The sequence below is a fragment of the Myxine glutinosa genome, chromosome 4, assembly GCF_964187855.1.
Source record: "Myxine glutinosa chromosome 4, kmMyxGlut1.1, whole genome shotgun sequence".
Taxonomy (NCBI): Eukaryota; Metazoa; Chordata; class Myxini; order Myxiniformes; family Myxinidae; genus Myxine; species Myxine glutinosa.
In genome coordinates, this window is record NC_136264.1 from 215,280,904 (window position 1) to 215,294,266 (window position 13,363).

The 13,363-nt window shown below is 50.0% G+C and overlaps 2 protein-coding genes across 5 annotated transcripts in view; both read left to right on the forward strand.

Moving 5' to 3' along the window:
- The window catches only part of MMAA (metabolism of cobalamin associated A), a 773,535-nt gene that overhangs the window by 185,173 nt on the left and 574,999 nt on the right, over positions 1 to 13,363 (forward strand). The gene's annotated exons all lie outside the window — the stretch shown is intronic.
- The window catches only part of SLC30A9 (solute carrier family 30 member 9), a 224,796-nt gene that overhangs the window by 136,427 nt on the left and 75,006 nt on the right, over positions 1 to 13,363 (forward strand). For all 4 annotated transcript variants that reach the window (XM_078777013.1, XM_078777017.1, XM_078777015.1 and 1 more), the window contains 6 exons: positions 1,005 to 1,072; positions 1,281 to 1,383; positions 4,192 to 4,247; positions 4,886 to 5,021; positions 5,199 to 5,238; positions 6,045 to 6,116. In XM_078777013.1, the coding sequence (XP_078633139.1) occupies positions 1,005 to 1,072; positions 1,281 to 1,383; positions 4,192 to 4,247; positions 4,886 to 5,021; positions 5,199 to 5,238; positions 6,045 to 6,116 (475 nt within the window). The remainder of the gene's footprint in view (positions 1 to 1,004; positions 1,073 to 1,280; positions 1,384 to 4,191; positions 4,248 to 4,885; positions 5,022 to 5,198; positions 5,239 to 6,044; positions 6,117 to 13,363) is intronic.

The following is a 13,363-nucleotide window of genomic DNA, read 5'->3' on the forward strand; positions in this document are numbered from 1 at the left end:
ACCACGGAAGAGTTTTTTGCCCAAACTTGCCATAACTATGCACGAATACGAAGATGAACTGAATACATTTTGGGTTGAAAAGGTCAAAGACCTCAGGTCGAGTGCTCTAATTGAAAATCAGTTACTGAAATAACCGATATGAACCACTCCATACATTTCAACCATACTTGACCCGCTTATGGACTGTAATCCAAAACTGAACTGATTCAATTTTTAGATTGAACAGGTCAAAGGTAAAGTGCCCTTTGAAAATCATTTTGCAGACCATAACTTGAGTTAACTATCTGATGTTGTCTCTCTCTCTCTCTCTCCCTCTCTCTCACTGTCTCCCTCTCTTTCTCTCTTACTCCCCCTCTCTCTCCCCCTCTCTCCCTCTCTCTCTCTCTCTCCCCCCCCCTCTCTCTCCCCCGCTCTCTCTCCCCCCTTCTCTCGTTCCCTCTCTCCCTCTCACTCCCCCTCTCCCCCTTTCCCCCTCTCTCCCCCTCTCTCTCCCCCTCTCTCCCTCTCTCCCCCTCTCTCCCTCTCTCCCCCTCTTACTCCCGCTCTCTCTCTCATGCTCCCTCTCAAGGGACATTTCGTTTATCATGTGACCTTTCATTTAAGACCTAAATCGAACCGCTCGGATGGACATTAAGCCATTATGCTATTGAGTCTCCTGCACACCTTTGTGCCATCTTCACCATCATTGGAGACAACACAGTATGTGCCAGATAATCTTGTCCTGTCATGAAAGAGATGGATCAATTTTTTATAGTTCACAAGATGCTGTGTTAAAGGTAAAGTGTGCACCTGTGTTCCCTCACCTTTCTTGATTGGCTATAATGGGATATGACTTGCATGATGTCTCTTCAGCAAGACCTAATTTTACTCGATGGTGTCTTTTGTATGAAGACCATGTAATGGAATGGTAGTAGAAAATTTCCTTCCTTTTTTTCTGGTCTGCACATACGTGATGTCTAAGTGAAAATGTCGGCCTCATCTTGTGCATATATGTCTTTATCCAGCCACGATCCAGAACCACCGGTAGGTTCATGAAGGGGCCAGGACGGGTCGTGGCAGTTGCCCTTTTCATGTAAGTTCCATATCATAAGTACAGGTGGATGGAACTCACAGGCCTGGTGATTGAGCTATACAATTGGCCTTGCTAACTAACCTCTTAGTAAATGGTTTATCGGTGCATCTCGTGTTCTTGCTTTCCTCTATGTTCAGTTAGGAGGTTTATCAATTTCCGACCATCCCTTCCCTAACCCAACCCTTCCACCATTATTTATTCCACGTAGAAATGGCCTGAACTTTGTCTTCAAGTTTCTGGCATGGTGGCACACCGGTTCGGCGAGCATGTTCTCCGAGTGCATTCACTCGCTTGCTGACACGCTTAACCAGGTGAGTTCTTTCTGTATGCTGTAGGTGGCGCACATTAATTTGATCTGTTGTTTTTGCAATGCTGGTACTGACTGGCTCTGCCAAGTGGGCAGCCGTTCAGAAGTGAGGTCCGGCTCGGTTGTTTGAATGTGGGATCGATGGAGGGGAGAGGAGTAGAGGTGGTGGCGGCGATGATGCAGAGAAGGAGGTTTGAAGTGCGCAGGAGATCAGATGGACTGGAGACAGGGTTAGGAGGTGGGTAGGAGGATATAAGCTGTTGCACATGGGTGTGGTGAAAGGAGCAATGGCCTGGGAATAATTGTATCAAAAGAGATCAGCAAGCAGGTGGTCAGAGTGGAAATATGGGAGGGGTTGATAGGCAAATGGTGTGTGTCATGTCGGTATGTGGGCCACAAACGGGAAGGACTGGGGCGGAGAAGCAGGAATTAATGGACGCACTGGAGAGGATGTTGGGCATGGTTGAGCTGAACATGCGGAAATAGTGAGTGAAGAGGAATATGTTGGTAAATTTGGTTGTGGGATGCCGAATAGAGAGGGTCAAGAGCTGGTGGACATTATGGGAAGGAATGGGATGGCTATTACTGGTTCATTCTTTCAAAAGCACAAGATTACCTTTAGGAGTGGACAGAACAGAACAGAACAGAACAGAACAGAATTTGGATTTGGTGGTGACAAGGAAGCGACAGTTGTGGAGGGTTGCAGATTGTAAGGCAGTGGTGGGAGAGCATGTTACCACCCAGCACAAGCCTGGGGTGTTTGTGTTATGGATGAAGAAAAGGAGATTTAAAAGGGATCAGAAGGTTATTAGGTGGGGGGAAGTGGAGGGGCAACGCCGTCGTAGAGTACAAGGAGAGGATGATGGCCAGGTACGAGCAACTCAGCAAAAAGGAGGAAGGTTTGGAGGAGGAGTGGAAGAAGTATGGAGAGGCATTTCGGGGAATTGCAGAAGTTGTGTGTGGAAGGACATCAGGAAAGGGTGTACCGTCGAGGGATGGAAACCAGGTATGGTGGACGGAAGAATTTGCTAAGGCAGTTGGTGAAAGGTAGGTTTGGAAGAGGATAGAGAATATCAAGGATAGAGAGAGAGGCAATCGGAAGCAGGGTTTTTGCGCCTTCTTCTTCTTCTTTCGTGTGTAGCAGGTAGTGTCGTTCACTGAGGGCGCGGTTGTGCTGCTGATGCAGTGCCTCTATTCCCAGTATACTGGTACTCATTTTGCCAATCTCGGAAGGATTACAGGCTGAGTCAACCCCATCTGGTGTTAATTCAACGGCTGACCGGGATTCTAACTCGGGACCCGAGGATCCCAAGCCAGCCACCCTAACCGTTAAGCCAACCAACACCTGGCTTGTTGCTGTACCTGTATGGGCAAATAAAAAAGCAGCAAAGAGAGCGGTGGATAAGGTGAGGAATGATGTAGAAGAAGATTATCTATAAATTGGCTCAGGACAGGGATGAGGATAGTATGGACATGAAGGAGGGGAGGGGGCGGTGATTAAGGATGGTGGTCTATGGACAAAGCGGGTGGCAGTCCTGAAGGTGTGGGTTCTTTCAAAGAGCTCTTGAACCGGGAAGGAAGTAACGACGAGCTAGAGCTACCGTTTTATGTGGAGCTGGTGGAGATCACAGAGGAGGAGGTGTGGACAGCATTGAAGAAGGGAAGAACGCCAGGCATTGATGAGGTCTGTACAAAGATGATAATTGCATTGGAAGAAATCGGGATGTTCATGCTGCGACACCTGGTGGAGAAGAGGTTGGATGTGCAAGGTGAAATGGCATTGGGATTTGTGGATGTGAAGAAGGCCTACGACATTGCTTGTTGCCTTATCGTAGGTTCCAAGAACCATATATATTCGCAGAATAAATATCGGAATGGATAACAATCTGCCGTTTGCATGCACCAAATTCCGTTGCTTTGTTTTATTTTCTATTTTTACACAACATTGAGGATTACGGAAGAGCGAGGTGATGGTGAGTAAAAAAGCAGCTTACGGATCGCGGGGAAGCGGGGCCACGGTTGCAAACCATAAACAAGGGAATGAATGAACAGGTAAAAAGAAGAGAGGAGAAGGGAAATAATCTGGAATATGCACCTGGTGCTGGTAACCCTGGTGTTGGGCTAGCGGCTAGGGTGCCGGCTTAGGATCCTAGGATCCTGGGTTCGAATCCCGGTCGATCGCTGAATTAATGCCAGGGGGTTGACTCAGCCTGTCATCCTTCCGAGGTCGGCAAATTGAGTACCAGTTCACTGGTAATTCCCTGTTTGTCGTTAAAGGCGGCAAAAAGGGTTGGCGTCAGGAAGGGCATCCGGCCGTAAAACATTGCTTCAAAAAGGGGACCAAAAAACAACAACAACCACGGTTCCCGAAAAAGGCCAACCCCCGCTTGCAGGGAAAAATGGCCTCTAAAGGTGGTTATTTTATGCAAGTAAGTTATGTTTAATGGGGTTGAATGGGATGGCAGGCAGGCATGGGGAGGGGGGGGGGGGTAAATGATATGGCGGTGTACTGCTTGCAGAAGGCATGACGGGAGGTCGGATTGACCGGTCTCCAGAAGCAATGCCACAAACTGTATTAAAAAGGATTTTGTTGCAAATCTAAAGGATTTTTGTGGCATGATATGGCGGTGCATGATATGGACTGGAGACATATCAGATGGACGCATGATATGGCGGTGTACTGCTTGCAGAAGGCATGACGGGAGGTCGGATTGACCGGTCTCCAGAAGCAATGCCACAAACTGTATTAAAAAGGATTTTGTTGCAAATCTAAAGGATTTTTGTTCACGTCTCACCCCCTGTCACATGACAGGCCATTCTTGCACTCGGGATTTACCACTCAATCAAGAACCCGGACCCCGACCACCCGTGAGTAGATGCAGCGATTCGTGTTCGCCAATGCGTGCAAAAACCAAGCTTTTCGATTTTGTGTTTCCATCCTAGATTCAAATCCCTTCCTTTGGGTTCATTTTGTTTATTGTATCCTAATGTTCCTAATGCCCTCGACCCTTGTATAATATATGTACGAGCTCTTCCAAGAACCTTAGACAGTGTACAAGTAAAAATAAGTAACCAATGTTCCTGGGACTCAGTTTACTCTCCAGAAAGGTTTTTAATTCTTTATACTCCACACTGAACACTTTGGTTTGCTTTTCTTAGGCGAAATGCTTATCCCCCATTTACCATTCTGTAGCATTTGATTGTTTACGATTTGTTGTGATAGCTTCTCACATAATATGCTGCAGCTGGCTACCAGGTGGTTGCATCATTTCTGTGGGGATGACTATGCCACTGATGCAGTATTCCCCACCCCTCCACCCATTCTGATATATGAGCTGGAATTTGTGTTTTCTGAAGGGTACAAGCACACAATGAGACTTTTCAAAAGGGTTACTGTCAGATGTTAACATCGACAATGAAATGCTGTCAGGTTGGTGAAATGTTGTGGATGGTGTGGACGGTGAACCCCTATATAACTGCTCTGCCACCACTCCCTGGGGTTGCAGTTACGGGTTCAGCAACATGCGCTACATCACCTCTCTTATCAGTGGTGTGGGGATCTTCATGATGGGAGCGGGACTGTCCTGGTACCACGGTGTTGTGGCGATGCTCCACCCTCACACTGTGGATTCTCTCCCCTGGGTATGGTGTTGACACTGTGCACCACAGGGTGCATTCCTTCATACAACAACATTTAATCACCATGATTTTATCTTTGCTGCAAATGTGCACCACGACTTTACCCAACTACTTTCCTATCACTATTATGCATTGTACCTCTCCTTTCTCCATCCTTTTCCTTACCTCATCCCCTAACAGGTATTCTGTATTTTGGGCGGCTCACTCGTTTCAGAAGGAGGTATTAATTGTGTATCTTATAATCTCACGCTTTCCTTACCACACTTCCGACACTAGGTATCCCTGCGCATGGCACACTGGGTATTCCTGTACATGTCACATTGGGTAACCCCGTACATGTCACATTGGGTAACCCCATACATGTCACATTGGGTAACCCCGTACATGGCACGCTGGGTAACCCCGTACATGGCACGCTGGGTAACCCCGTACATGGCACGCTGGGTAACCCCGTACATGGCACGCTGGGTAACCCCGTACATGGCACGCTGGGTAACCCCGTACATGGCACGCTGGGTAACCCCGTACATGGCACGCTGGGTAACCCCGTACATGGCACGCTAGGTAACCCCATACATGGCACACTGGGTAACCCCGTACATGGCACGCTGGGTAACCCCGTACATGGCACGCTGGGTAACCCCGTACATGGCACGCTGGGTAACCCCGTACATGGCACGCTGGGTAACCCCGTACATGGCACGTTGGGTAACCCCGTACATGGCACGCTGGGTAACCCCGTACATGGCACGCTGGGTAACCCCGTACATGGCACGCTGGGTAACCCCGTACATGGCACGCTGGGTAACCCCGTACATGGCACGCTGGGTAACCCCGTACATGGCACGCTGGGTAACCCCGTACATGGCACGCTGGGTAACCCCGTACATGGCACGCTGGGTAACCCCGTACATGGCACGCTGGGTAACCCCGTACATGGCACGCTGGGTAACCCCGTACATGGCACGCTGGGTAACCCCGTACATGGCACGCTGGGTAACCCCATACATCACTTGCTTTTCACAGCCACCCTTCTCGTCGCCATCCGCCAAGTGAGGAAGGGAGCCCGGGCCAAGGACATGACCTTCTTTGAATATGGTGAGTGTCACATTTCCATAGGGGAAGATATTGTTACGGATCTGGGGGACGGCACTCCCATTAGCAAGGGGGGGTTAATCCCCTTGTCCTGTTAAGCTGGCCGTCCGACCGGTCCTGGGGGTATGACGTCACTTCCGGTTGGTGGTGAGTAGAGTTGTAAGCCCAACCCGTCTTACTACCTAATTACCACCACCAATCCGTAAGCGAGGAGATACTCCCACCCGGGCCGCAGCGTGATTGGATGCGCCGAGCGAAGCGAGCTGCGACTCGGGCCGTTAACAAGAGACTAACCCGACTCCGAACGTTGGCCGAATCGTGCCACATGTACTCAATGGGAAGAAGGGACTAAAGCGATCGGGGGAGAATGAAACCAAAAGGGTAAGAAATAACAGACATTTATTAATTATGTTCAAAACCAAAACCAAAGAAGAAACGAAAGTAATATACAGAAGAAGAAGAAGAAGAAGAAGAAGAAGAAGAAGAAGATACACAGGGCAGCCTTAAAAACAGTCTTAATTATCAACGCCCAGGACAGAACACACAGACTTACACGAAAGGGGAATAGCAGGCAGGAATGACTGGAAGAGGGAGAAGGTCCAGGTGGGACAGCAGGGCTGGAAGGTCCGGGCAGAGGCACAGCATTGAGGTCCGCTCCAGGTCCACGCTCCGGGCTGGAAGTGAACAGCCAGCGGCAGCTTCTGGTCTCGTATCTCACATGGTCGGACAATGCGAATAAAGCGCGGGATTGTTGCTGTCAAACGGACCCACTCTCCTCCTTACAATGCTCCGTATCCTCGTCAGGTACCTCACTCATCTGCCGGATCACGTCTTCTCCCTCAACTCTCCAAGCAGTCCCTCGCAGCCGCTTCCACTGTCCGTGTAGAAATCAAGCCGCCGGCTCCGATGACACGCCTACCGGTTGGCTCACCTCGGCGCTGGTTGGTCGGTAAGGGTTCGCTGACTCCACCTCTGCTGACGAGTCGACGTGCCACACCTTGTTCTTGTGGCTCCACCCCCTTCTTCCTCGGCTTGACCGCATGGCTTATGGCGGCGTGGTGCCAGCAAAAACATCCCAATGCAACGGCGGTGAACGCGGCTGGCAAGCGAAGTATCACAATTTGGAGAGGGAGAGAGCAAAATGGACGGAATGGGGCCTATCTTATTTGATTAATGCAACGCAGATTCAACTATTGGGAACAGATCCTTAACTGAAACACATAATAATGAAATGACTACGGAGAGGTCCGATGGTTCGCTACGTGTTGTACATGGACTAACTAGGGTGCGATCTTTAACGAAGCCAATTGATGGGGATATTTACAGGGGATCATTTATAAGGGAAACATTTACCAAAATTTACTAGTGAAGGTTCTAAAAACCGTAACACAGCACCCGTCTTTCCTCTAGGGCATCCCGGCCCGAAATAACTTTACTTAATGTGACACTCAGGACTCAGGTGTAGTAGCCCTCTACTATTAACCTGACCCTGAGTGCGACAGTTTTAAAACATAAATAAATATGTCCCGCTGCTCCATTGCACCCTACCTAACAGACTCACGCCCACAGAATAACCGAATTGCGGAATGGTCTTCAAACAATACATGTACGGTGGGGAGCATTATTTACAAAACACTAATTGGTATTTACACTGCAAACCCAGGACCTGTCATTTTGGGAGACAAAATATCTTTTGAAAAGAGGAAGAAGCATGCACTGCACTGCACCGATACACCATACTCAAATGCCCGGGATGCACAATTGATATTGCAGTGCACCCCCGAGCACAAGAGCATTACAAAGCACCAAAGCACCAATCAGCACCAAAAAAACACCAAAGCACCATCCAGTGCTCATTTTCACACATTTCATCCAATAAAAACAAACTGATGACCTGGTTGTCAGCTCCTGCTTCCCCTGCTCTGCTGGTCCGATGTTTCTTGCTGTTGTCTTGTTCTTTGCTTGCGGCCTATTTGAAATAATAAAAAGGCACACAACGCGTCCGTTTTTATTTCGGGCCAACAGGGGCCGGCAAAGGGGGCCACCTCTCCGTGGTCCGCAAGCAAGCTTTGCTCTGGCCATCATTGTCGGTCCCAGCAGAGGGGCCAGGCCCCAACACGTGGGGTCCATCGGTGTGGTGCTTGGCCACAAAAACGTGTGGTCCATAAAGTGGTGCTCGGCCGCAAGTCGTGCGGTCCATAAGGTGGTGTACCGGTCCAGGCAGGCTGTGCAGCGGCGGCTCGGGCACACAAGTGCGGCTACCTGTGCACTCCCCCCCCCCCCGGACCCAAAAGAACAAGCCGTGAGTGGGGAAGGAAAGGACACAGCAAGCATCGGGGCAAGGTCGCAAGGGTACACATCAATACAAGGTAATGCAGAGGTGAGGTGCGCATGGGAGCGAGCGGAGAAAGCTCGTCCCTACCGTACATCACCTCCCCCCCCCCCCCCCCCCTGTCACCTACCCTACCCTTGCCCTTACCCCGTATTTACACAACTCTACACATTTACAAATTCGTCACTACTGTCTCGTCTTCCCCATATCTCCCCTAATACCAAATTCGTCCACAATCCCTCTAACCAAATTTGCCATCAAGCCCAATTTCTCATCAATTCCTCCTAAGGAGGAAGAGATGGAACAACAAGCACGATGTCACCCCCACGTCATGATGCGTCTCACCATTCCAAACATTTCAAAAAAAACATGGTGTGGAGTCCTGTCACCTTGGTGAGTGGATGTAGATGGTGCGAAGAGAATTCAATCCTAACTATACTTCTAAATGACTTTAACACTTTTACTCTACCCGGGGTCTTTCCCTGCAAAACCATTGGCCACTTTACTCTATGCGGTTCTAAAAACCAATTCCCACTGACCATCTGTGGCTCTCACCAATTTGGGGTCTCACTCCCCTGATTCAACTCCCTGTACCCTTGCACAATTTCAGGGCTGGGTCGTGTGGCTCACCAGCAGGTCTACTCACCTGCACACCTCCGCCACTGCAGTTGCCTCCTGAGCTTGCCTCGCTCCTCTCCCTAACCTATCTACCTGGAGAAGGCCCTCTGGCGCTCTCACCCCACGACCGCCCTCTCTGGCGTCAGGCTACCCGGGTCCTTCCCTGGATCCTCGGGCCCCATTGAACACTCTACTGGCTCCCAGAGCCTACCTGCGGCCTCACCTGGCCGACAAACTAACAGTGGCGGAGTGCCCATTTAACCATACACACACGCCCAGCCATTTCACTCCACTAATGCACCCATCCAAACACCATTCTACCACACGCACCACAGATGCCAATATCCACCACAATTTACCTATACCCTCTACCTACTCTTAAACTACCCTCCCCGGGTATTCGTGAAAGGGGTCCATCTTCCCCATCCACTCCTTTCGCACCAACCACTCCACTCCACGTATTCCACACTACTCACTCCACACCATCCATTCCATACTCCATACCATCCATTGCGTACTCCATACCATCTATTCCGTTCAACCATTTATTCCATGCTCCATTCACTCCAGACCATCTATTCCATACTCCATACAAGCTATTCCACACAACCATTCTCATACACATGTACCTCACTTGCACACCTGTGCCCACACACCTGGTGTCACCTGCACACCTGGTGGCACGTGCACCCTCTTTCCTCCCAGGCTCATTCATTCAATGCAATAAAAATTAAAAAAAATGGAAAAAAACACCTTTAGAGGCCATTTTCCCCCGCAAACGGGGGTTGGCCTTTTCCGGGCACCGTGGTTGTTTTTGTTTTTTTTGGTCCCCTTTTTGAAGCAATGTTTTACGGCCGGATGCCCTTCCTGCCGCCAACCCTTTTTGTCGCCTTTTTACGACAAACAGGGAATTACCAGTGAACTGGTACTCAATTAGCCGACCTCGGAAGGATGACAAGCTGAGTCAACCCCCCTGGCGTTAATTCAGCGATCGACTGGGATTCGAACCCAGGATCCTAGGATCCTAAGCTGGCACCCTAGCCGCTAGCCCAACACCAGGCTTAAATTTCCTACCCCATCAATGCAATACACAATCACAATTACTCAATCATACACTGCATCATCTAAGCTGACTACTCCCTTCTGAAACTCGCGCCCCCCATCTTCCCTTATACTAGGCGCTCCCACTTCATTATAATCCACTAATCTGCTATGTCCCCTCTACAGGTACATGTCGCTACTTAACTCTACAGTTACCTATTGTCATCTTTCTAAATTCTATCATTTCATCCAAACATACCCTTCCTCCCGTCCATGGTACACGGAATCTTGTGGTGAGGCTGTTGCCCTGAAACAACTTGCTTTCGTCTCCTGGAAAGCAAATCCAACGGAAGGAAATCTCATTTCCTTTCACAAAGCCCGAAACAAGTGTGTGTCCACCCTCAGGAGAGCCAGGAAACAATATCTCACCATTCTCAAGACCGAACTCTCTTATCTGTCTCCCTCTTCCAAATCCTGGTGGCGTCTGGTCAAATCTGTTTCTGGTGTTTGTTCCCCCTCCATCCCCTCCCTCACCTCAAACGGCTTAACGGCTGACTCCGCACGTGAAAAAGCTGAATGCCTCAACTCTGTGTTTGCCTCTAAATCTTGTGTCCCAAACCCATCCCTCTCTGTACCCACCATACCCAGTCGTACCCAGCTGCTCCTGGACTCTGTGACCTTTCCTCCTGACAAGGTGGAAAAGTTTCTGTCAACCCTCGACTCTGATTCTGCAACTGGTCCTGACGGCATCAGCCCACGGGTCCTAAAATCATGTTCTTCTGCTCTTTCACTCCCTCTTTCTGTTCTCTTCACCCTCTCTTTTGCTCAAGGTCATCTGCCATCTGCTTGGAAATCAGCCAACATCACCGCTTTGCACAAAAAAGGTGCAAAAACAGATCCCAGCAACTACAGACCAATCAGCCTTCTCCCAATTATCAGCAAAGTCATGGAATCCATCATTGCTTCAGATATTAAATCTTTCCTCTTCTCCAATGGCTTGATCTCTGATCATCAATTTGGATTCAGACCAGGTCACTCTACTCTGGACATGCTGCTTCTGCTTTCTCAACAATGGATGGAGGTCCTCAACGCCAAACAGGAAATTAGAGCTGTCTCCCTTGACATTTCACGTGCCTTCGATACGGTCTGGCACCCTGCTCTGCTCACCAAACTCTCCTCCTTTGGTATCCATGGAAATCTCCACGCATGGCGGGCGGACTTCCTCTCTGGTCGTAGTCAACGTGTGGCCCTGAATGGGTTTCTCTCATCTCCTCTTCCTGTTCAGGCTGGAGTTCCCCAAGGTAGTGTTCTGGGCCCTGTGCTTTTTCTGGTCTTCATCAATGATCTCTCTGACTCTCTTGAAAATCCTCTCTATCTCTTTGCTGACGACTCTACTCTCTGTCGCTCCATTCCTCATCCCTCAGATCGGCAGTCTGCAGCCTCCTCACTCTCTGCAGACCTGGACAAAATCACAGACTGGTCAAACAAGTGGAACATGTCTTTCAATCCTGACAAATCTCACACTCTTACAATGTCTCTCCGAAAGGACCGACTGGACAACCCTCCCATCTACTTTCTCAACAATCCTCTCCAGTAAGTTCTGTCGCTCAAGCTTTTGGGTCTCACTATCTGCCATGATCTTTCTTGGGAAAACCACATTTCCAAGCTGGCCTCCAAAGCCAGTCGCCGACTGGGCATCCTCCGTCGTGCGAAGTCCTTCCTTGGCACACCTGAGCTCCTCACCACATACAAGGCTTTCATCCGCAGCTCAATGGAATACTGTTCCCCCCTCTGGGCTGGTGCTCCTGCCTCACACCTTGCTCGGCTTCACGCTGTTGAGGCCAAAGCTTTCAGAATCATTGGAATCTCCTGCGATGTAGTCAACGCCGAGGGCCTTTCACTCACTCACCGCAGGCAGGTTGGTGGTCTTTCTGTCTTCTACCGACTCCTCTTCGGCCTTGCTCCCCCCCAGCTCTCTCTGTGCTCTGTCCCCCCAATATTCCTTCAGGTCGCACAAGGTCTGCCTGCAACCCTCTTATGGTTAAACTGCCAAAGTCTAGGCTCTCTGCTCACCTTCACTCTTTCATTCCCCTTTTCTCCCGCCTCTGGAACAAACTCCCCCACTCCCTTCAATCCCACTCCTCCCTCCAGGTCTTTAAAACAGCTGTTCACCACCATCTCTTATCTTCCCCCATCGAAAACCTTGATCTTTTCTACCCCCGGTAATTCACCCCAGAGTCCTTGCAGTGTTCATATGTTTTAATCCTCTCCCACCTCCCCCCAAGTCCTCCCGATGTCCCTGCTCTCAAATGTTGTGTTTGTGTCCTTCCCCCTCTTCCCCCTCTCTTTTGTGTCCTTCCCCCTCTCTCCCCATCTTGTCTGCCGCTCCCCTTGTTTTTTGTGTTTTGTGTGTCGGTTTGTCTTTTTGTGTGATTAATGTTAGCTCTTTCACGAGCCTCGATCTTGTATACAAAAAAAAAAAAAAACCCTCCCGGGCTAGTTTGCACAGTCAAAACCCCATAAACTATTGCTCATGTGCCCTGTAGGATGGGAGGGATGGCAGAGTTGCCATCCCTCCACATCGGGCATCTCCCATTATATTATCAATTTTTCCCATCCATTTTTTTTTTTGCCAATCAAATTTGCCAATCATTACTGCCAATCATTTTTACCCATCAAATTTGCCAACCCAATTTGCCAATCATCAATTTCCTACCCCTGTTCGTCCATTATTCTGAGCCTCGGTGTGTCGTTACATCATTAAAACTCGGCTTCGCAAAGCCGAGCAATGAATTCGGGTGGTTTGGTCTCCTGCGGTTGGGTCCGACCGGCATTCGGTTCAGGGGAGGAGGTTTGGCTGGGCCAACGTTTAAAGCACCATCCCGGCGTGGGGCATTTCGGTCTCCTGCCCGATGGCCCAATCTTGCCCGGCCGGAACGCCGCCACCACGAGGGGGCGCCGTTCCGACCCCTCCTACCTTCCCTCGAACCGGGCCGGTCGCCTTGTCCGGCAAAGCGCGGACACGACCGTGCAGGGTGGGGCCCGGCGCGGATCGTGCACGACGCTCCGAACAGGAGCGACGCGGCACCGATCCCCGCCGGCTCCCGCAATACACAAAGCCCGGCACGGACCGGGAGCTCGCGTCGGCTATACGTCGGTCTGAACGCTATCCCGTTTAACGTCGATGCTCCCCATACATGCTCACATCCGCACGCGACCCCTTTCATACTCACTAGACCCGGCGTCTCAGCGCCTCTCA